Genomic DNA, 25379 nt, shown 5'->3' with positions numbered 1-25379 from the left:
TATCCCACTGTATGTATATACCACATTTTTTTTAACCCCTTCATTGATTGGTGGACATTTAGGTTGTTTCCACATCCTGGCTATGAACATTGCAGTGCTAATATCTCCTTGATACACTGCTTTCAATTTTGCTGGATTATATGGTAGTTTTTTTTTTAATTTTTGAAGAATCTCCATACTATTTTCCATAGTGGCTGCACCATTTTGCATTCCCACCAACAGTGCACAAGAGTTCCAATTATTTAAAACAAAACAAAGATTTTAGTTTTTAGTTTCTAGTTTGATATAAACAGTATAGTATCTCTCCATTCCATATTCCTCCTCTCAATAATACGGCATTTTAATTGGATTTTCGGTTTCCTTTCCCATATAGTCTGTCAGGAACTTTGAAGACCTTTCTTTAGACACATGCTAACTCAATTCCCTTCAGTTTAGGTCTTAATATTTCTCTCAGAATTCCCATTATAGACCTTCAAAACTGCCACCTTTGCCAAAATTTTTCCCAATCAGCTTCATTCTTACCTTTATATTCCAAACAATTCACAGTAAGTTTTCACTTTACTCCATACAAATCACAATTACCTTGCTTCTTCTCACATAGAAATCACTGACATTCTCTGGTTATTCTGCTATGAATGGAATAAAAAAGCCCTTTCTGCTTCATGTGTCCAGAAGCAGCTTTCTCCTTATTCAAGTTCTTTAAGGGCCACTCCTTCTTCTTAAAAGGTTATTCATGACAAAAGTTGTGGTGCTATTTTCCAGAACAAATTTCAGCTTGAATGCAAAGTATCTAATTCTTCTTTAAAAATTTTTTATTTATTTTTAGAGAGAGCATGTGAGCTCACGTGTGAGAGAGAATCCCAAGCAGGCTCTGCACTGTCAGCACAGAGCCCCAGGCCAGGCTTGATCTCACAACCTATGAGACCATGACCTGAGCTGAAATCAAGAGTTTGACACTTAACCAATTGAGCCACCCAGGCGCCCCTCAATATATTTAATTCTTATGTGAATCAGATACACATTGAAATCTTTGGTATGCTTAGAATAAAAATTGCATTTTCACACCTATTCTTTAAAATATTATAAAGTTACTAAAAACAGTAAAGGATATAATCTATGTATTGATATGAAAATCTTCATTCCTGAGTAAAACAAATAAATTTAAAAAATATAGGCATACAGTATTATATATAAATTCTTACGAAACAAAACGAAAAAGAGCAGAATACCTTTCCCATAGAAGAAAACAGCTTCTTATACTTTAAGAAAAACCACATTTGTAATATTTAAGTAAAATGCAGGCTTTTTTTTCCTGTTAATTTTTATTACTAAATAAAACTTGCTTAGTATTTAAAGAAATGTACATAGAAGTATAGGAAATAAGAAACTCAAGTACATCATTTACCCTCTTCTCTCCCTTCCCTCACTGTTACCACCCTCCAGAGGTAAATACTGTAAACATTTCGGTCCAAACCCTACCCTCACATTTTTCTATGCATACACACAAGATACTTTAAGAAATACAAAATGCGATGCTCCTCTGCCTTTATCTTTTTAAGGAAGGTTTTAATTACTGTATATAGGCATACAGAAAAGTTCACAAGTCGTAACTGTTTAGCTTCCTGTGGCTGGACTGCGGGTGTTGGCACTTTGCAAAAACTCAGGGAGCTGATTGGCTCGGAGTGAGCTAGCGCTGTTTTGGGGCGGGGAAACCGGAGCCCCGGACCTCTAGCGCAGCCAGCCTGCAGTAGCCCGGGGGCGCTCCCTGGCCGGAGGAGTCCTCCGTCCCGCCGCGAGGCTGCAGCGGGACCACAGCAGAGGCGCAGGTCTGGGGAGGCCCCGCCGCCCGCGCCGACATGTGGAATCCCCTTCACGAAGCCGACTCGAGCTTTGCGGCTTGGCGCCGCCCGCGCTGGCTGTGCGTCGGGGCGCTGGCGCTGGCCGCCGGCCTCTTGATCGTCGGCTTCCTCTTCGGTACGGGCGGGCTGGGCTCGCGCGCGCCGGAGCCTACTGCGCAGCCCCGCGGTTCCCGGGACTCGCGGGCCGCCTGTAGAGCGCGGTCCTGTGGCGCGTTCCCCTCCGGGGGGCGGAAAGTGGGGACCGGCCCCCGCGAGTCAGCTGAGGGGGGCGCTGGGTTGGGTTCTGGACAGTCACCCCGGGTAAGGAGTGGAGCGCAGAGCCCATGAAACTGGACTTCAGCAGGTCCCACCCGCTCGAGCCCTGTGAGCAATTGGTAAGTCTTAGGACGTACTCCCGCAGGTCAGCGGCGGCAGTTGAACCAGGTCGTCCAGGGAGCTTTGCAGGCAGGGACTCTTTAGTGTTGCCCGGGCTACTTCATGTATACAGTAGGTAAACGTCCGGGCATTGCTGCACGGGACTCTTTTCCGTCCTCATACCGTCGTCCTTGCGAGTTACGTAATTAGGGGAACACGTGGGAACTGGCTGTTACTGGCAGCGCTCTGAACAGATCTTTGCCTGTAAGTGTTCTGCGGCGTTCTCTGTGTACCGATTCGCACACTTAGCCCAACTTCCATAAAAACTAGGGGCAGCACAGACCAGCTCAGACTCTTACATTTTCATTTGGACTCTGTTACTTTTTCGTGGCTTTGAACAGTTTATCATGTCTCTCTTCGCCTCCGTTTTCCAATCTTTATGATGAGGAGAATTTCTGGAATTTATTCGGAATAGCAAATGAAGTAGCACCAGAACCCTCTAGCCCAGTATTGGGGCGTTGGCACTTTTCCTAGTGCCTTCTTGGTGAGGAGATGCTTCTCATTGGACGTTGGTGCACAGGTCCAGCCTAATGTCGTTCACCCCTGCTCTGAATTCTGGATTCTCCTTCTGGGATTAAGAAGACCAGGCATAGACCAGCAACCTTGACTCAATCCAGCACTCTTTTTGGCTTGCTGTGTGACTTCTGGGGTGACTAAGACTTCTGAGCTTCACTCTGCTTATAACTAACGTATGGATGTTAGTAACCACCCCCACCCCCAGGGTTGTTGTGGGGTTTGCATGAGATAGGTGCTCAGTAATTAGGACACAGTTCAAGTTGAGTTTCAATGGTCTCAGCTGTAAAATAGAGTTGGGAAATAGAGTTGGTAAGGCTGGCACAGGGATTAAAAACTGCATTTCATGGTGGCAATCTTATTCTTCCTACTGTTGCCCACAGCCCCTTCCGTGTACACTGCTCAGTGGCTGACACCAAATAGGTTCTTTTTTTTTCTTTTTTTTTTTTTTTAACATTTATTCATTTTTGAGAGAGAGAGAGAGAGAGAGAGAGTGGGGGAGGGGCAGAGAGTGAGGCAGACACAATCTGAGGCAGGCTCAGGGCTCTGAGCTGTCAACACAGATCCCCATGCAGGGCTCAAACTCACGAACTGTGAGAACATGACCTGAGCCAAAGTTGGACACCTGACCGACTGAGCCACCCAGGCGTCCCCTGAATAGGTTCTTTATTAGGACTTGTTAATTTTTTCCCTAAGATTCTCTGCTCTCCACTCTCCCACAGGCCTCCCACCTCTTCATTTTGTTCATTTTTTTCAGCTCTCAATTCAAGCATTTCATCCCCAATGAATACTTCCCTGATTCCACACTCTAACCCAAGTCCTTTTGTTTTATGTACCGGTGGAATTAAATTTCCATTTGCTGCCAACCATTTATTTCAGTATGTATATATGGGTGTGTGTATGTATGTATGTGATTTGTAACTGGAAAGTTCCAAGAAAGCTGGATGGGTGATTTTGGTAACCATTTTATGCCAAGATCATATCATTCTTCCAAATAAACTCTGTAAAGATACCCCATTTCCCTCAGTAGTGGGCATTTTGCAAAGCCATTGGGAAAACTAAACTGTAGTTTCCTTGTAGCTTTCTAAAGTCCAGCGTCTCCAGCCTGCTTCAACTGGAAACAGACTCTCAATACATTTTGTTTGAGTTTGGGAAACAGAACAAATGACAAGTCTGAGTTTCCTTCACTGAAATAATTTATGTACTTAAAATAGATTCATAATTAATTCATTATAAACATTTACTAAGTGCTTATTCTCAGCACAGGGGCAGTCACTGGAAATAGAAGGTTTCAGAAGAAAGTAGGTGGATCTCCTTTTTTCCTTAACCTTTAAGAGATTTTCTTTATCCCCCTTAGTTGAAACATATTTTAGTAGTCCTTTTCTTATAAAACATTCTTTAAAGAATAACAGCAATATTCGTCATTGAAATTGTATTAAAAAATATGTTGTGACTGATCTGTATTTTCGAAGTGTTTGCATGATTATTTTCCAGTGGAAGTGGGCAAGAGAAATTACACTCCAGAAGACTGGACGTCATTGATAATTTGTGTTTTACATGATAGATACAGTAATGAGGAAAAGTAGGTCCTGTCAATGAGCTCATGTCTCATTCCTATATTTGCATATATTTTACAGGATGGTTTATAAAATCCTCCAGTGAACCTACTAAGATTGTTCCACAGCCTAATGTGAAGAAGGCATTTTGGGATGAATTGAAAGCTGAGAACATCAAGAGGTTCTTATAGTAAGCATATACTTGAGAGTTTATATGGATAATTTGTTGGAAAATTGTTATTCTGTTTGGAAATATTGATCCAATATTTCATATATAGGAGCTGAGTTTTTAAAAGAAGTTTTATTTGTTGAAAATCTTGTATCATATTTCATCTAGAGAGGATTATACTTTAAGCTAAACTGTACCACAAGAGCCATTTTTGAGGAGGACCCAGCAAACTTGTCTGTGAAGGACCAGCCCCTGTCACAACTACTCTGCTCTGCTATTGTAGCAAGAAGCAGCCATTGAAAATACATAAATAAGAATGGCAGTTTCAGTAAAACTTTATTTATGGGCACTATAATTTGAATGTCATATAATTTATAGGTCACTATATATATATATACACACACACACATATGTGTGTATATATATATATATATATATATATGTGTGTATATACACATACACATACACTACCTATTTAAAATATAATAACCATTTTTAGCTTGTGGAGTGTACAGAAACAAGTTAACTGGATCTGGTCGGGGGAACATAGTTTGATGACTGCCGTTTTAAAAGACATTATATTCTAGTCAAAAGAATAAATCTGGATTTTGGACTTGGATATACTTCAGTTTAAATTCCATCTTTGCCTATTGACAGTAAAATCACTAGGGGTGAATACTTAACTTTCCTGAGCTCGCATTTCCACCTCTATAAAGTGGGGACCATAATATTGTTGTGACAAGGATGATTAGAGAGCATATATGTGACAGGGTTTGCAAACTAGCTCCCTAGTTCCTGAAATAGCTATCTGTAGTGTAAAGCAAAAGATGTAAATGAGTAAACTTACAGAGTATTTGCAAAGCAACTAAAAATAAAACACTTGTGTAGGATGATTGTATGTAATTGATTAGAACACTTAGGTTTTTCAAAGCAGAATACTTGAAGTCCCTATTAGTGATTGAAGGATTCCTTAGTGGATAAAAGTTACGATTTTATATAAAGGGAAGTTATGTATATATACACATATATTTACGTGCACACATATAATAAGCATAAGTGTGCACACATGATCCTACATACATATGTCTGTTTTAATTACAATAGAATTAAAGCCATAAATAAACATTTGCTAGGGCACCTTCTAGGTGTTTGGAAGGGCCATTTCAAGTGAGAGACCCTGAAGCTTAAATTTTGTGGAAATTCCTCCTCTGACTCTTGGACTTACTTCACTATAATTATGTATAATAGATACAATAAAAGTGGAGGTCCGGCAAAATACAATCTCCTTCCTAGACAGAGCTGCTGTCGCTGCTGCTTCCTTCTTCCTTTCCTAACCTGTGACATAGACTGACCAGCAAAGAAGAAAAATGAATGCCTTAATTTCTCTCTCTGGACCCTGAATAAAATGGAAGCAGTTTCTTAATTATTCCTCCTTGACCCTGACCAAGCTCCTCTGTTTGCAACTCAAGGAGTTTCACCATTAGCACAAAAGAAAGAGATTAAAACTTGATATTTTAGTTGGATCAACAACTTACTTGCAACACACCTCTTAATTGATTAAAATAATAAAAATTAAGAGCTGAAGTTTAATACCAGTTACCTAACTGAGCCACAGATCTTTGGGAAGTAGTGAGGGAACAATATTCTCCCCATATACAGATGAGAAAATGAAGATTTAGCCAGGATTACACAATTTAGTGGCAAAACCTCAAATACACTGCTTGTAGGATTTTATGCCAGTTAATTTATTTATCATTGGAAATGGATTTTTTCCCACTCTTCATTAGGATTTGCTTTGCTCCAAATGAGTGGGTTCTAGCCCTGCTTGTAGCATAGTGTAGTATCCTAGTTGGTAATGACAAAACCGTTCCAAGGAATTTCACTCATAATAGCCAGGTCTGATAATAATCCATCCTCCTCCCTCCCTCCCTCCCTCCCTCTTTCTTGGTGGTGGGGAGAGCAGGTTCAAGACTCCCCATTGGCAACTGTTCTTTTTTCTTTTTAAAAAACATTTTTTTGTGTGTAAACTCCACCCTCAACATGGGGCTCGAACTCAACGATGCCGATATTAAGAGTCACATGCTCTACTGATGGAGCCAGCCAGACACCCCATTTCTTAGATGCAGGGACAGAGTTATCACTGTGACTTCAGAAAATATGCATAATCTGCATCCATTTTACTTATGTTACAGTTTGCCATCTGTGTAATGTAGAAAAAAATAGCACCATGCTGGCTCTTTTTCTCTTTTCTCTACAGGTATACGTTGAAGGGATATAGAGACACCTCAGCTGCCTGTTAAGATTGTGTATTTCTGTTACTACATTTTGTAAATATGCATTAGAAACTTTGTGTAAGAGGTTGTATGGGAGCAAGAATGACCTGTGCCCTTCAAGGTCCTTCTACCAGGACTAAGAATCAAATTGACACAAACAGATTAACAGGAGGAAATCAAATTTAATAGCATACCTACAGGGATTCCACACAGACATGGAAATTCCAAAGCAGGACAAAATGAGTATACATGTCACCCTGAACTAAGAAGTGGGTAGGGATTTGAGACTTCAGGTGAAAGAAATGTGCTTCACAGGGCAATGAGAAAAACAGATGTTTGGTAATAGATGTGTGCCCTGCCTATACAGAGGGATCACCCAGATCAAATTTATCTCTGCTAGTAACCCTTATTTGGGGAAAGACCACCAGTCTCGATTCTCCTGTGTTGTTAAGGGACGGACAAAACTTTCTTTTGAGCCTGTAGGGTCTTGATTGCCTTCAGCTCAGAATAATCATGCCACAATGGCCCATCTTGGGGCAGCCCACCTTTGGCCCCTAGGGTGTTAAGCCCTTAAACATTTTTTGAATGAGGATTTTAATACCATCTTTGTAAACATAACTTAAATTATTTTAATGGAGTTATAAAAATTAACAAAAACTCCCATTTTTTTAAAAAAATTGGAAGTTATTCTTGGCAGTTGATTTTTCAGTCAAAAATTCAGATACACAGTAAAATTAAGTATTTGAAGGTGGAATCATCATAGCCATGTTACCTATTTATTAGTTTGTTTTTCTTTTAAAACTCACTATACGGATGGACATGTGCTAATTTTAGGAAGACCTACATATTCAGAACCAGAAGTTCATGAAGCTCAAGAAGTTCATGATCTAGAAATAAATATCTTTTTATGATACGTGATGCATTGTCATATGGATTTTTTTTCCTTTAAGTGGTTTAAGATGAAAATACAAATGAGCTGAATTTTCAGAGAAACAACACATTTCCACAAAAGAAAAATTTAAACAAAAAGCACCACTCTATAGATATATTAAACGAGAGATTAATAAACTCATGACAATATTTTTGGTGGCTAAAATTTTGGCTGCATAGTTTATTAATTAAAGATATTCCTGGTCAGGCTAATTATCATCATTGATTTTTAAGTGTATTACTATGCATGATGAGTGGAGTACAAGAGATTCAGTCTGAACTTGTGTAAATATTTTTAGATTATTCCTTAATGAAAATACTTTATACAGGTTGCTAATCAAAAGGTTTCTCACTTGGCTCTAACTTTCAGTCTTTAAAAATAAATGTGATTATCAATCATTCTTGGCACGTCACAGCTTGGTATTTTGTAGGAAAATAATTTTTACCTCCCAAATATATTTTACACAGTGAAATAAAGAAATAATTCCATAAAAGTTATAAGATGCATGAGTCTTAAGGAAAGATATGATACTTTCCTCATTTACTATATGGGGACACGTCCAAAGGATCGCACATAACAATTCTCTACAAAGATCAGTTTCTCCAGTTTTTCCTTTAATGAATACAAATTACAGAATGAAACCTTCAAAATACACTTTGAGGATCTATTTGATGCAATAATAGTGCTGCTTTGTTTTTTTTTAACGTATCACATTTCAAAGCAATTTTTAGATGTAAATCTGCCTTACTTGGTTGTTCATTTGGGATGCTGGCTGACTAAACATTAATTTCTAACCACTTTCAATTTTTGTTCACCAGTAATTTTACACGGATGCCACATTTAGCAGGAACAGAACAAAACTTTCAGCTTGCAAAGCAAATTCAATCCCAGTGGAAAGAATTTGGCCTGGATTCTGTTGAGTTAGCCCATTATGATGTCCTGTTGTCCTATCCAAATAAGACTCATCCCAACTACATCTCAATAATTGATGAAGATGGAAATGAGGTAAAAAAAAAAAAAAAGGGAGAGATAGAAACTACCCTCATCTCTATTTTTTTCAAGTACCTTTTATGAAAGAATGGCCCTATACCATCTCTAATTATTGATAGAAATTAATATTATTGAAACTTGTGAATGTTTTTCATATCTCATTACCAGTATCAGCTATTTTCCTATGATGTTTGAATTTAATGTGATGTTGGAAAAATTATGAGAAATTAATGCTTGATGACAGTTGTATTTTCTGTTTTTTTAGTATTGCATACTAATATATAGTAATATATTAGTACTTCCAAGCAACTAAAATAAACACGTTTTTGATAGGTTCAGACTGTAAAAGAAACTGCATAAGTTTGGGGCTATCAGGAAACTCAGGACACCTGGTGTACAGTTTGAGTCATTAGGTTTTTACTGGTATTTAATGATATGTCTCCTAGGATCATGTGTTCAGCTCTGTGCCCAGAACTTGGATGTGGCATTTGAAGGAGAAGAGTTTGGATGGCAAGTCTGTAGAAGGATATCTAAAGAATATACAATTTTGTTTGCAAGTTAGGGTACATACTTGAGAAAGAAGAGATAATACAAGTAACTGAGGTATATCTCATCGTGATATATATTCAATATGAAGGCTTATAAAATAAAACTCATACCTTTAATCCTATTTAGCATACCTTAGTTTTAAAGCTACTATATCTTAACTAAAATAACCTCTTTTAATCTAGATAGTTTCCTTCAGCCCTTTTGTTAGCTGGGCCTTCTAAATATGTCCAGTTTGATCAGTGAACTGAAAATGTCATGTGATTTAAATATATATAGATTTAAAAAAATTTCATAATATGTCAATCACCTTCTATCAACTAATGAATCAATCTTTTAATGGCTAATATGCTGTTAGTTTTGTAGCCAGTCATATAATCCCATGCTAAATTTCCTAACATGATTCAAAATTTTCCATATTAGCTACTTTTTAAAATTATACTAGTTAATAGTTTATCTTTTTAAAATATTAATCTCAAAATTTAAAAAGTATTTTTAAAAAAGGTGTGTAGAATATCAGTGTACAGCATATGGTCCCATAACATTTGTTAAATAAGGTATCATATCTATCTATATATAATCGAGTACTAAGCAGTCTATAAAAGTGTATTTAGGGAAATTGTTTAATGATAAAATATTATGTTAAAAAATATATACATATACTTAAACCTTTGTCTTGATCTGTCAAATTTGGGATTATCTATATACAATGAGGAAAATAGCAAACTTGCAGTTCTTTTTTCCTTCTTTGCTTTTATTATTCCATTTCATTATTTGTTTTTGCTATTATAAGCATTTATTAAATTCTTCAAGCCTGTCACATAACATAAAGGTATCATGTAGAAATTTCATTTCGGAGATTTTCTTGAATGGTGTCAGCTCTCTCATTTGGGTTCCTAGACCAATTTCTACTGAGATGGCGAGTGTTTTCCCCACACATTCAATAAGCAATTCTCAGACACCAGTTGGGTTGTTCTAGAATTCGATTCAATTCTGACACTATTTACCTGGGGATTGCGTCAGATTCCATAGGTAAGAAGTCAGTCTTCTAAAAATGTCCCCTTCCACACTCATTCAGGATGCCACTTGAAAGCTTGGGTTGTTACTTGTGTTTCTGACCTACCTACTGGCTATAAACTGGAAGTTCCAAAGGCTCCCTCCAACTCAGGGTGTCAAGTGTAAGCAGGTTGTTACCTGTACTTCTGACAGACTGGGAGAAATCAGAGGTTCCCATGATCCCCTCCTCAGGTCTGATTAATTTGCTAGAGTGAATCAACATTTATAAAAACATTTTACATTTTAGATTACTGAGTTAGTACAGTAAAAGGACAGTAAATGACATGAAGCAATAGCCAGATGAAGAGATGCGTAGAGCACAGTATGTGGGAAAGAGCACAGAGCTTTCATGCCTTCTCTAGGAGTGCCAGTCTCCCCACACTCCCATGTGTTCACCAACCCAGAAGCTCTCTGAACCCTGTCCTTTGAGTTTTTATGGGCTTCATTACATAGGTGTGATGATTAAATCTTGGCTATTGGTGGTTGATCCAACTTCCAGGTCCTCTCCCTTCCCTGGTGGGAGGTGGGCAATGGGACGGAAAGTCCCAAGGCTCTAATCACAAAGTTGGTTCTCCTGGCCCACCTGACCCCATCCTTAGATGAGGTCAAAAGTTACCTCGTTAGCCTAACAATAGACCCTTTGTTGCTCTCATCAGGAAATTCCTTTTAGGAGGTTTTAGGAGCTCAGTGCCAGAAAAGGAAAGAGGATCAAATATGTATTTATTGTAAATCACAATATCACACTGCCTAAAGCTTCCTCATTTTTTAAAAGCTATATCATTGGTTCATCTTCCTTTTTATTTTCATCCAAGTACACCTGAACGAAGAGTCACAGACTTCTCCAAGTGCCTTGCTTCCTCCCTATGTCCCTTTCCTGAAGCATTTGCTATTCAACCATTGACACAAAATAAACCTTTTAAAAACTTTTAAAGGAAAAGGAAAAGAGTTTTATTTGACCCCAAGTTAAGACAGCCGTGCAGGATACACAATCTTGCCAAAAGCAAAAGCAGCATTAGGGGAAAAAAAGAAGAGTATTAATCATATAATAAGAAGGTAGAAGGGCTTTAAATGCTGTATATAAGTAATTAGAAAAAAACTTAAAGGAAAAAACTGGTTAAAAACATAGTATGTCAGACTAAATAAAATCAGCTGTGTACTATTTTATAAGGAGTGACTTGAATGTAACATCACAGCAAGTTTGAAAGTAACAAAACAAAAAGAAATACCAAGCAAATACTGACTTAAAAAACTTATCTAGTAGTCAATTTTAGGGCAAAGTCAAAAACCTTATTAAGAGTTAGAGAGGGTTACTACATAAGTGTTTCAATTCATTTTTGTCTGTTAAAGAAAAAGATACAACAGGCCCAAAATGGAGTTAATTGTACTAAGCCCCACTTCAGCAAACCAAGATTTAATACCTAACCTAGTACAGTTTCAGCCTCTCCCAGGAATGTAGCCTTTGACTAGTCAATTTGGAATTACCTGGTCAGCACTAATGAGGTAATCCACCTGATTGACCCCTTATGTTCCCCAAAGGACAAAGATCAATAAGGAAAAAAAAATACAAGGAATGCATAAATAAATAGTATAAGGAGTAAAAAAGAGAGGCATATCTCTAGATGTTGCCGAAATTCAAAAAGATAAAAAAGTACTAGGAAGAAGTATGCCAACAATTCATAGATGAGATGAAATGCAAAATGGAAAAAAACATGAAAATTGACATAAGAATGCACTTTTAAAAATCCAAAGAGTTTTAGAACATTAAAGAAATTAAATCTGTAATTCAAAAATTCCCATAACTCAAAGCATCAAGACCAACTGGTTTTCCTTTAAGTGTGAAAGATTAAAGTGAAAGATCATTTTTGTAAAGATCATTTAAATACAGTACAACACAACTTATTTCAGAGAATATTAAATATTCAACTCATTTTTAAGGCAAGTATAATCTAGAAATTATAAGCCAACAAAGACATTGCAAAAATACTAGCCAAATGTGTAATATATATATAGATAGATAACATAATTATCATTATGAAAAAGAAAAACTTACATACTTATCTCAAAAGACATCCCCCCCCCTAAATATTTAACACAATGAAACATATATTCATGACAAAAACTCTTAGTAAACTTGGAAGTTAGTTGACATTACCTGATAAAGGTCACTGTAACTATCAAAATTGATGGTGAGACACTGAAAACATCCCCTTCAAGTTAAGCATATCTGTCACCACTTTTCAACATTGTACTTAATTAAGGTCCTGGCCAGTGCAGTGGAACAAAGGGTAATGGGAGACCAGGAGTGAACCTGTGTTGACTAACACAGTGACCTGCGTTATACTAACTAGAGCACCAAATATCTGCCTCTCCCGAGGCAATCTAAAATGAAGCCAAATCAACCACTACCCTCCAAAAATCCCCGCATTCTCCATATAGCCCATAATTTTTCCATGAGCCACATAAGGTACAAACTTATCTGAATCATTGGGCAAGATCACAAAAGAAACTGTAGTATAAAGTACAGTACAAATTCATATAGAAACACAGTCATTACATCAGCAAGTCTTTCAGCCAGTGGAGTATTCAAGTTGTTTTCATTCAATTTGCCTTTATGATAATCTCCAGTTTTACAGCATCACCAAATAAGTGGATTTTAGACCACGTTTATGAGTTATTCTAACAAGTAGGAGACACTTAAAAAAATTGTTTTTTAATTTATTTTTGAGACAGAGAGAGACAGAGCATGATCAGGGGAGGGGCAGAGAGAGAGGGAGACACAGAATCTGAAGCAGGCTCCAGGCTTTGAGCTGTCGGCACAGAGCCAGATTCAGGGCTCGAACTCACAGACCAGACCGTGAGATCATGACCTGAGCTGGACTTAGATGCTTAACCAACTGAGCCACCCAGGCGCCCCTGAGTGGGAGACATTTTTTAAAGTCAAGGAAACAACTTTTTTTGGTGACTTTATCAAAAGGAGATTATATACCAGAGAGCATTGTTCTCTTTCCAAAATTCACTAATATAGCCTCAAATTATGTTTTCTGAATATAACCAAAATAATTTTGGTCCACAAATCTCTATTAACCTTTTGTGACATAAAAAAAGGCAGTATGTTGTTCAGTCTATATCATATATTATCTCTACACAAAGATAAAATAATGTGTTTATATATTTAAAACATTTCTGGTAGAATCTATAGAACACTGGTCTTATATGTTGCCTGTGGAAGGAGGAACTTCTGTGTGTTGTGCAGGAGAACAAAAATTGACATTTTACCACAGCTCTGCTCTGAATAGTCACAATAATTAAGCTACACTGGGAGATGGTGATAGTACAAAACCATTTGCAGGTGGGACTGAAGGACAAAAACAGAGCTGAGCTGTCACAATGTCAATAGAGAACACCTGAATCTGAAACACAGGCAATATAAGCTTGTGATTTAAAGAAATAGAAGTGAATATATAATTCAACTTATGGTTGTGATAAAATAAAGGGAATTTTCAACTCTTCATGTTTGTAGGCTCTGTCTCTGGGCTCCCAGAGAAGCTATACTTTAACATTTACTAAGATCAAAATGACTTGGCAAAACCTTAAAGTATGGCTCCATTTCTGCCCCCAGCACACACCGTACATCTGCTCTGTTAAAAATAAATAAGTAAATAACCAAAGAGAAGCATTCCAAACATAAGGATTAGAAAAAGAAAGAAACCTCCCTGGTTCCCACGAGATTAAAACTATACAGACTTGCATATACTAAAAATGTAAGATAAAGTCTGTAACTTTCTGGAATGTCCTAGGTCATGATGATTTCTAACTGTTTCCCCCCCCCTTTTTTTTTTTTTTTTTTTTGTCTTGGGTGGTTGATCTTACTAGTTTTATTTTTTAGTAGTCTGGAAACTAATACATCCGATCCCTACTTAACAATGTCATAATTCAATCAATATTTCTACAATACAAACATCTTAGAATACTTTCACTTTGGTCATGCCCTATCAATTTATACCCAGAATTCTAATTCAACCTTATTCTTTTCAACTTGAATAATACTTGCTTTTATTATTACATACAGTCCATATTTATTCATTTTTTCCATATATTTGCGGTAACTTGCTTACCAATCTTTGAATCATATAAGAGCTTCTTTTAGAGGCTTTGTTTTGTTGAATGATACCTTTAGAAGTTTTCTTTGTTTTCAGTGAATGTCTGTTGGCTCCAAACAGTTACTTTTTGGTAGAAAATGTGTCTTTCATTTCATTTTCAAAAGGAAAGATGTTTTATGCATTATGCATTACGTTATTGAGATACCAGCTACCAATCTAATTTTTATTCTGTTTGGGTATCTTGTGTAATCTCTCTTTTGCAACTTTTAACATTAAGTATTATATTGAATATTACAGTTTAACTATGATGGGTCTGGATGTAGATTATTTTTTAGTTAGCTTGGTCAGGATTCATTGGACAGCCTGAATCCTAGAGTTCATAGTTTTTATCAGTTTGGAAAATTCTTAGTCATTATATATTCAAATTTAGCTCCTTCACATTCTTTCTGTTCTCTTCTTTTACAAGTCCTCATATATACATCCAACAGGTTGATCTCTAGTGTATCTTCAATCCTGAAGGTTGTTGTATTTTGGAGACCCAGCTTTATGCAGGGGTCTCTTGTAAGACTCTATTATTTGGACCATCTCTAGACTTTCTTTAAACATCGTGTGCCCCTCTTTTGGGGTCCCAAGTTCCATTAGATTCAACTTTTAGTGCAACCTCTCAGGATTCCTGAGAATCCTGAAAATCCTGGAATGTGCCACTTTTTTGTCTTCTGAGTATTCCTTACTCCTCCCCCCCAATTCAGTGATATGCTTAAAAACATAATATTTTATTTTTAGTTCAAGTGTGAATGTTGTTCACTGTGTCTAGGTACTATTAGATATGGATCTTCTTGAAATGTTTTTTTTTTTTATTGAAATGAATTTAGTATGTAATTTATTGCTAAATAATCATCTTAGCAATGTTATAAGGGACTAAATTTATAATACAATGCTACTTTTTATTTGGGTATTAACATTTCCTCCTAAATCAAACCTGGTGCTTTATAGGTCCTCTCTGGTTCTATAGTTTATTCTTCTGATGAAATCCTCACAACTTCTAGCACAGTGCTGGATATTTGATATGTATTTGCAAAATACTGAAGGATTGATTAACCCTGTACTGAAAAGGAAGAATATACACATTTTTTCCTTGTGTTTGACTTGTAGCAATCAAACTTTACCTGATTTACTTTTGATTATCGTATTTTGTTTTTCTAGATTTTTAACACATCATTATTTGAACCACCTCCTCCAGGATATGAAAATGTTTCAGATGTTGTGCCACCTTTTAATGCCTTCTCCCCGCAGGGAATGCCAGAGGTAAAAATGCAATATGATGAAATAAAAATAACAAACAGAATTCCTCATATATGCAGGCAACAATTAAACAGTTATAAGATTTTTCATATAATCCAAATTTACCCCTTTTTTACAGTTAAGAAACTAGAATTTCTTTATAAGAAAAGGACTATTAGTTTTGTTGACTGTTTCTAAAGATAAAATTTACTCCAATGAGATGCAGAAATGCAAAATGTACATTTATTGACTTTTGACAAATGCGTATACCTATGTAATCCAAACCCCTTAACACACAAAATATTACAGTCACTTCAGAATGTACCTTTATGACCTTTCTCAATCGGTATTACACAGACTCCCAGTCAGTCATTCAATTTGTTTTTGCCACCATTGATTAGTTTTGCCTATTCTAAAAATTCACCTAAATAGAATTGTATAGCATGTAATCATTTGTGTCCAGTTTCTTTCACTAAGCATAGAGTCTATGAGATTCCTGCATTTTAGCATTTAGTTCATTCTTTTTTATTGCCAAGTAATTTTCATTGTATGAAAATACATTAATTACTACTGTTGCATGGCAGTGATTAGTTTTCAAAGAATTTGAATAAGAGTGTTGTTGCCATTTTCAAATAGGGAGCCTGGATGTCCATTCTAGAAAATTTTGTGTGGTCTACTCAATAAAGCAGTGTATTTAACTATCATCTGAAATTCTACAGTCAATCCGATTCTTGTGTGGTACTTTGTTGTTTAGAAGAAAGCTAAGAAAGGTAAATTTGAAAGAGTTGAATATAATTTATTTATATATTTTAACAATTATCTTTCCCATTAAAATATTTGACAGCAAGTAGATTCAATTTTGGATGTACTGGGTTGAGATGCCTAGGATATATGGTATATTTACGAGAAGTTGCTGATTGACAGTTGGGTATATTGAAATACCACCCGATAGAAGGGTAAGAGTTGGCTATTATTGGAAACATCCTAAGTAAAAAAATTGTATTTAGAGTTGAATATTTAAAAGTCTATCTTCACCAATCAATGAGGATTTAATCCAAGAACATAAGGATTATTTAATATCAGGCAACAGTGCCATATTTTTTAATAAGAGAGAAAAATACTCTTTTTTATTTTCAGATGTATTGGCTTTACTGGCTTATTTATAATTTAAAAACACAAGATTTGAATCAAAGAATATTTTCTATTGATTTCATGAAACTTATTTCAAATGAATAGTTTACATCTTACCTAATGGTATAATATTAGAAAAATTCTTTCTAAAATTGGCACATAAATAGAATGCATACAATTGTAATTATTTTATGGTTGACCTGAGATAGAAATGCGGCATTTAACAACTGGAAATGAAGAGAGAGTGTATATTATTTTATTTTTAATTTATTTTTAATGTTTATTTATTTTTGAGAGACAGAGAGAGAGACAGAGTGCGAGGGAGGGGAGGGTCAGGGAGGGAGACACAGAATCCAAAGCATGCTCCAAGCTCTGAGCTGTCAGCACAGAGCCAGATGTGGGGCTTGAACCCATGAACTGTGAGATCATGACCTGAGCCGAAGTTGGACCCTTAACCAACTGAGCCACCCAGATGCCCCAAGATAGTATATTTTAGATCTCACGTGTCCTGACATCACTTAGACTTGTTCCTCAGGTTAAGGCGCCTTACCATCATGGGCCCATGTATGATCCCTAATTTAAATGTATTTTCTTTTCCTTTCATCTCTCATCCCTATCCTCGATCTCATTCCTTTCCCCTCCCCCCAGTGTATTTGTGTCCTTAGCAACGTACACAGTGTTCTTAAAAACATATGACTTTATTTTGTGTTTGATGTACTTTAAATTTCTATAGGTAGCATTATATTTTAGGTCTTACTTCATCTCTTACTATTTTCAATCAACGTCCTTTAAAAAATCTACCCTGTTGCTTTGTCAGAGCAGCTCATCACTTTTGCTGTTGCCTATCATTTCATGATATGTGCACACCACATGTAACTTACCCATTCTTTTGGTTGCCAACACTGCTTTACTTTTAAGTCCTCATGACCACAGTGTTGCAGCAAGTAACCTCATACGTGTCCCTGTTTGGGCTTGCCAGGGTTTCTCTGTTCATGGTAAACCAGGTATGGGATTGCTGTTTTATAGGAATATTTAATTTCCCGACGTCCAGACTGTAGCAGTTTATTGCTTGCACTGACATCCTTTTTTTATATATTTTCATCAACACTTGGAATTATGTAACTTTATAATTTTTGCCCATATAAGTGTTTTAATTTATTTTAATTCACATTTCTCTGATTACCAGTGAGGTTGCTTGTCTCTATACATAGTTATTTATTAGCTGTTCTGGTTTTTATTCTGTGCAATGACTACATATAGCCTTCTCCTTTTCCTGTTGAATTTCCAGCCTTTTTTCTTACTGAATTTAAGTATTTCTTAAATATTTTAATTATTTATTCAATATTGGTTTAAATATTATAAGTATCTTCTAATTTTTCACCTATTTCTTCATGTTATCTAAGCTTTCCTTCATTGAAAATATATCTTTAATTTTGATATTGCCCAATTGTTCTTATGTTTTCAAACTTTGGGTTTTCTTTATTAATTTTCCTCATTATTTACAGTGATAAATCTGTATAACCAGAATATATAAAAAATACTAATACATCATTATTTAAAAATAGCATTAGTATTATCAGATTGGAGTTAAATATATATGGACAGATAGTATATAATAAGAGGAAATATAGCAAAAATTTTAATTTAAGATAGCCATAAAATATAAAATATACTTTAAAAGTCTTTAGTGAGTGTGAAGTAGTTGAAAAACACTGAAATTTATTGAGCAATGAAAATACTATGTATAAAGAAACAGATTATGGGGGCACCTGGGTGGCTGAGTTGGTTAAGCATTCTACTTCGGCTCAGGTCAAGGTCTCGCAGTTCCTGAGTTTGAGCCCCACTTCAGGCTCTGTGCTGATAGCTCAAAGCCTAGAGCCTGCTTCAGATTCTGTGTCTCCTTCTCTGCCCCTCTCTCATTCACGCTCTGTCTCTCTGTCTCTCTCTCTCAAAAGTAAACTTAAAAAAAAAAAAAACAGATTATGTTTCTAGATAAGAAAACAGAGTGTTATAAGGAGGAAATTATACCCACATTAGTATGTGGACTTAATGTATAATCAGTTAAAATCCCCAAATACTTTTTGGACTTTGACAGAATTATTCTACTCCTAAGAGTCATAGAGATTATTAACTCATTTCTTTCAAGTAGATTTAAACTCTTCTAGATTAATGGAAAGCTAGAAGGATCCCCTGATTCCGCATGAGATTCTTGTTTGTGTTCAAATATTAGATGAATTTGCGGCTGGTGTGCTTCACTGGGTCACCTGTAACTCAGCTAGTGCACTGTTCTTTTTAAAATTATATATGTCTGTATGTGGGCTTAATATTTTTCACTGTAAGTTATCTTCGGATCTACATCTGAATTCTCCGGAGTGTAAAGTACGGGGCTCTGCTTTAGGCTATTTGAAATGAGCAATTTGACAATGTCTAATAAAAATATAATCTAAGGGTATCTGGGTGGCTCAGTCAGTTAAGCATCCAACTCTCGGTTTTCGGCTCAGGTCATGATCTCGGGCCTTTCTGGGTTCATGCCCCGTTTTGGGCTCTCTGCTGGCAGCATGGGGCCTGGTTGGGGTTCTCTCTCTCCACCTGTCTTTCTGTTTCTCCCCCACTCCCACCGTCTCTCTCAAAATAAACTTTAAAAATATATGTAATCTAATTTTTGGTTTTCAAACTTCAGCACATATCATGGTAATCGAGAAGGCTTATAAAACACAGGTTCTGGTTCCCACCTCGCTGAGTTTTGGTAGGTCTTCATAGTTTGTTCCCAGTAAGACTCCAGGTCTTGATTCTGTGGGTTTAACAACTATACTTTGGGAGCCGCATGTCTTTCCTCCCAGTTCTGTTTCAGCTAACAAGAACAGGAAGATGGAAGCTTGAAAGACACGGAAAATTCTAGGCTGACAGTGCAAGATTGTATTTATTCCCAGTCATAGAACAATGGTACAGTGTAAACTTTACAAGAAGGTCATTATCTGAAAACAAAGCTTTTTTCTAAATAACAGTGACAACTTGCATTTGTGAAGTGCCCAGAGGACATATCTATCACACTTGTGTTCATTTTCAAAGTGTCCTGTCATTTTTAAACCAATATCTTCTCCAATCCCACCTCCGTCATAATTTATTCTGTGAGGATTACAGATTTATCAAAAGATAGCCACAATTTATAGACATTTTAGGAAGTAGTGTCCCCAAAGTTAGTGATACTAAATAGAGATACATTTCAAGTAGGACACCGACACTAAAACAAAATTCACTGAAATCAGATTGGTTAATGTCTCTATACTCACAGAATAAAAGCGAGCTCCAGAGAAGGCTAACAATTCTAAATGAGACATACAGTGCTATCATTAATAGTGTATTAATATTGCATTGTCTGAAGAAGAAATACAAGAGCTAAAAGTAATCCCTTTACTGAAGTAAAGATTCAGATGTAACCTTCTCAGTAGACTTTCCTCTTTTTATTAACATTGCATCCACCCAAGTACTAGTTACTGTTTACCTATTCTATTTAAACTTTGAAAAAATTTTTGACAGCACTTATCACTTTTTAATATACCATATAATTTACTCACTTTTTAATTCATTATTATCTTTCTGCTTTTCACATAAATGTAAGTTCCTCCAAGGACAGGGATTTACTGTATCCCTAATTTTTTTTTTAATGTTTATTTATTTTTGGGAGAGAGAGACAGAGTGTGAGCAGGGAAGGGACAGAGAGAGAAGGAGATGCAGAATCCGAAGCAGGCTCCAGGCTCTGAGTTGTCAGCACAGAGCCCAACACGGGGTTCGAATCCATGAACTGTGAGATCATGACCTGAGCCAAAGTCAGATGCTAACCAACTGAGCCACCCAGGTGCCCCTCTTTTTAAGTTTTTTAATTAATTTATTTATTTTTGATAGCAAGCAGAGGAGAGGCAGAGAGAGAGGGAGAAAGAAAGAGAATCCCAAGCAGGCCCCACACTGCTAGCATTGCTAAGTGCAGAGCCCAAACCCTGGTTCGAACCCAGGAACCATGAGACCATGACCTAAGCTGAAGTCAAGAGTCAGGTGCTTGACCAACTGAGCCTCCTAGGCACCCCAACAAATGACCTTCTTAATACCCATCACCCAATGTAGCCCATCTTCCACCAATCTCTCTCCATCAACCCTCAGTTTGTTCTCTATGGTTAAGAGTCTCTTGTGGTTTATTTCCCTCTCTCCTTTTCCCCTCCTCCCCCACCCCTTCCCATATGTTCATCTGTTTTGTTTCTTAAATTCCACATATGAGTAAAAGCATACATATATATATTCTTAATCAAGGGAAGTTGGGCAGTGATCAAGAAACAACTTCCAAGCATTCCCAGATTCTAGGTGACAGAAACCGAAGTGGAATTTAGTATGCTAAATATTCATTAAGAAGCATTCTTTTGGGATCAGTACCTGTGTCAGTGAGGGAAAGGAAGACAGATGGAGCAGAAGGAGCAGTCACCCTCAATGCCAGCTCTGGGACAGCGTCGGCTGGAGTCAGCATAGCCCTTCAGAACTGTCCCGGGTTGGACTAAGATGTCCAAGTCTTTTTTTTTTTTTCAATATATGAAATTTATTGTCAAATTGGTTTCCATACAACACCCAGTGCTCATCCCAAAAGGTGCCCTCCTCAATACCCATCACCCACCCTCCCTTCCCTCCCACCCCCCATCAACCCTCAGTTTGTTCTCAGTTTTTAACAGTCTCTTATGCTTTGGCTGTCTCCCACTCTACCTATTTTTTTTTTCCTTCCCCTCCCCCATGGGTTTCTGTTAAGTTTCTCAGGATCCACATAAGAGTGAAAACATATGGTATCTGTCTTTCTCTGTATGGCTTATTTCACTTAGCATCACACTCTCCAGTTCCATCCACGTTGCTACAAAGGGCCATATTTCGTTCTTTCTCATTGCCATGTAGTACTCCATTGTGTATATAAACCACAATTTCTTTATCCATTCATCAGTTGATGGACATTTACGCTCTTTCCATAATTTGGCTATTGTTGAGAGTGCTGCTATAAACATTGGGGTACAAGTGCCTCTATGCATCAGTACTCCTGTATCCCTTGGGTAAATTCCTAGCAGTGCTATTGCTGGGTCATAGGGTAGGTCTATTTTTAATTTTCTGAGGAACCTCCACACTGTTTTCCAGAGTGGCTGCACCAATTTGCATTCCCACCAAGAGTGCAAGAGGGTTCCCGTTTCTCCACATCCTCTCCAGCATCTATAGTCTCCTGATTTGTTCATTTTGGCCACTCTGACTGGCGTGAGGTGATATCTGAGTGTGGTTTTGATTTGTATTTCCCTGATGAGGAGCGACGTTGAGCATCTTTTCATGTGCCTGTTGGCCATCTGGATGTCTTCTTTAGAGAAGTGTCTATTCATGTTTTCTGCCCATTTCTTCACTGGGTTATTTGTCTTTCGGGTGTGGAGTTTGGTGAGCTCTTTATAGATTTTGGATACTAGCCCTTTGTCTGATATGTCGTTTGCAAATATCTTTTCCCATTCCATTGGTTGCCTTTTAGTTTTGTTGGTTGTTTCCTTTGCTGTGCAGAAGCTTTTTATCTTCATAAGGTCCCAGTAATTCATTTTTGCTTTTAATTCCCTTGCCTTTGGGGATGTGTCAAGTAAGAGATTGCTACGGCTGAGGTCAGAGAGGTCTTTTCCTGCTTTCTCCTCTAGGGTTTTGATGGTTTCCTGTCTCACATTCAGGTCCTTTATCCATTTTGAGTTTATTTTTGTGAATGGTGTGAGTAGTGGTCTAGTTTCAACCTTCTGCATGTTGCTGTCCAGTTCTCCCAGCACCATTTGTTAAAGAGATTGTCTTTTTTCCATTGGATGTTCTTTCCTGCTTTGTCAAAGATGAGTTGGCCATACGTTTGTGGGTCTAGTTCTGGGGTTTCTATTCTATTCCATTGGTCTATGTGTCTGTTTTTGTGCCAATACCATGCTGTCTTGATGATTACAGCTTTGTAGTAGAGGCTAAAGTCTGGGATTGTGATGCCTCGTGCTTTGGTCTTCTTCAAAATTACTTTGGCTATTCGGGGCCTTTTGTGGTTCCATATGAATTTTAGGATTGCTTGTTCTAGTTTCGAGAAGAATGCTGGTGCAATTTTGATTGGGATTGCATTGAATGTGTAGATAGCTTTGGGTAGTATTAACATTTTGATAATATTTATTCTTCCAATCCATGAGCAGGGAATGTCTTTCCATTTCTTTGTATCTTCTTCAATTACCTTCATAAGCTTTCTATAGTTTTCAGCATACAGATCTTTTACATCTTTGGTTAGATTTATTCCTAGGTATTTTATGCTTCTTGGTGCAATTGTGAATGGGATCAGTTTCTTTATTTGTCTTTCTGTTGCTTCATTGTTAGTGTATAAGAATGTAACTGATTTCTGTACATTGATTTTGTATCCTGCAACTTTGCTGAATTCATGTATCAGTTCTAGCAGACTTTTGATGGAGTCTATCGGATTTTCCATGTATAATATCATGTCATCTGCAAAAAGCGAAAGCTTGACTTCATCTTTGCCAATTTTGATGCCTTTGATTTCCTTTTGTTGTCTGATTGCTGATGCTAGAACTTCCAACACTATGTTAAACAACAGCGGTGAGAGTGGGCATCCCTGTCGTGTTCCTGATCTCAGGGGAAAAGCTCTCAGTTTTTCCCCATTGAGGATGATGTTAGCTGTGGGCTTTTCATAAATGGCTTTTATGATGTTTAAGTATGTTCCTTCTATCCCGACTTTCTCAAGGGTTTTTATTAAGAAAGGGTGCTGGATTTTGTCAAAGGACTTTTCTGCATCAATTGACAGGATCATATGTTTCTTATCTTGTCTTTTATTAATGTGATATATCACGTTGATTGATTTGCGAATGTTGAACCAGCCCTGCAGCCCAGGAATGAATCCCACTTGATCATGGTGAATAATTCTTTTTATAGGCTGTTGAATTCGATTTGCTAGTATCTTATTGAGAATTTTTGCATCTATATTCATCAGGGATATTGGCCTGTAGTTCTCTTTTTTTAATGGGTCTCTGTCTGGTTTAGGAATCAAAGTAATACTGGCTTCATAGAATGAGTCTGGAGGTTTTCCTTCCCTTTCTGTTTCTTGGAATAGCTTGAGAAGGATAGGTATTATCTCTGCTTTAAACGTCTGGTAGAACTCCCCTGGGAAGCCATCTGGTCCTGGACTCTTATTTGTTGGGAGATTTTTGATGACTGATTCAATTTCTTCGCTGGTTATGGGTCTGTTCAAGCTTTCTATTTCCTCCTGATTGAGTTTTGGAAGAGTGTGGGTGTTTAGGAATTTGTCCATTTCTTCCAGGTTGTCCAATTTGATGGCATATAATTTTTCATAGTATTCCCTGATAATTGTTTGTATCTCTGAGGGATTGGTTGTAATAATTCCATTTTCATTCATGATTTTATCTATTTGGGTCATCTCCCTTTTCTTTTTGAGAAGCCTGGCTAGAGGTTTGTCAATTTTGTTTATTTTTTCAAAAAACCAACTCTTGGTTTCGTTGATCTGCTCTACAGTTTTTTTAGATTCTATATTGTTTATTTCTGCTCTGATCTTTATGATTTCTCTTCTTCTGCTGGGTTTAGGCTGCCTTTGCTGTTCTGCTTCTATTTCCTTTAGGTGTGCTGTTAGATTTTGTATTTGGGATTTTTCTTGTTTCTTGAGATAGGTGTGGATTGCAATGTATTTTCCTCTCAGGACTGCCTTCGCTGCATCCCAAAGCGTTTGGATTGTTGTATTTTCATTTTCGTTTGTTTCCATATATTTTTTAGTTTCTTCTCTAATTGCCTGTTTGACCCACTCATTCTTTAGTAGGGTGATGTCCAAGTCTTTATAGTCCCACACTGATCTGTCACTGATGTGTGACATCCTAAGAAAGGGCATGACCTTGAGCAGAGTGGCTGTCTGTACCTGAGGCAATCCCTGGAGAGGCTTGAGAATTGAAGGATGTCTGCAGAGAGCCTTCCTTGAAACTGGAACAAGAACATCATCACTGAAGAGGAATCTGGGCAGCACATCCCAGTGTCCAGAACAAATATATTTTACTTTAGAGTAAAATTTTTTGGGGAAAGGGGGACAAAAGTGAAGCTGAAGGAGAAAAGGGATGGTAAAATTCTGAGTGTGTTCCTGTAGTTTTCAAATGGATGATATTGAATAATAAATCAGTATAGTGTTTATATGCCTTTGGATACATATAAAAATTGATGTAAATTTGCTCCTAAAAATGTTAATACTTATAATATGCTGGTAATTGCATTTGTTATAGTGACTTAAAGGTACGATATTAGATCTTAAAGGTATGATATTAGACTTAAAGGTATGATCTTAGATGTCAAGTAAATGTATGAGAGAGTACATTACTTTTCAAAATTAATTTAGGGAGTAGGTAAGAAAAAATGAAGAACACTGGTCATTTTGCAAATAAGAGTACTGAGACTCAGAGATGTTATAAGACTTACACACAGTCATACTAATAATATGGAACCAGACTCATAAAGCCCTTAAAAATTACCTGACCTTTCTTCC

At 36.9% G+C, this 25379-nt stretch overlaps 1 protein-coding gene across 2 annotated transcripts in view; it reads left to right on the top strand.

Annotated features, from left to right (window-relative positions):
- Positions 1 to 1749: 1749 nt before the first annotated feature.
- FOLH1B (folate hydrolase 1B) overlaps positions 1750 to 25379 on the top strand; it is a 64384-nt gene continuing 40754 nt past the window's right edge. For both annotated transcript variants that reach the window (XM_042904952.1, XM_042904951.1), the window contains exons 1-4: positions 1750 to 1974; positions 4424 to 4532; positions 8534 to 8720; positions 15611 to 15712. In XM_042904952.1, the coding sequence (XP_042760886.1) occupies positions 1857 to 1974; positions 4424 to 4532; positions 8534 to 8720; positions 15611 to 15712 (516 nt within the window). In that variant the 5' untranslated portion in view covers positions 1750 to 1856. The remainder of the gene's footprint in view (positions 1975 to 4423; positions 4533 to 8533; positions 8721 to 15610; positions 15713 to 25379) is intronic.

Source organism: Panthera leo, chromosome D1, assembly GCF_018350215.1.
Source record: "Panthera leo isolate Ple1 chromosome D1, P.leo_Ple1_pat1.1, whole genome shotgun sequence".
Classification (NCBI taxonomy): domain Eukaryota; kingdom Metazoa; phylum Chordata; class Mammalia; order Carnivora; family Felidae; genus Panthera; species Panthera leo.
This window is presented reverse-complemented; position numbering and strand designations above follow the sequence as displayed.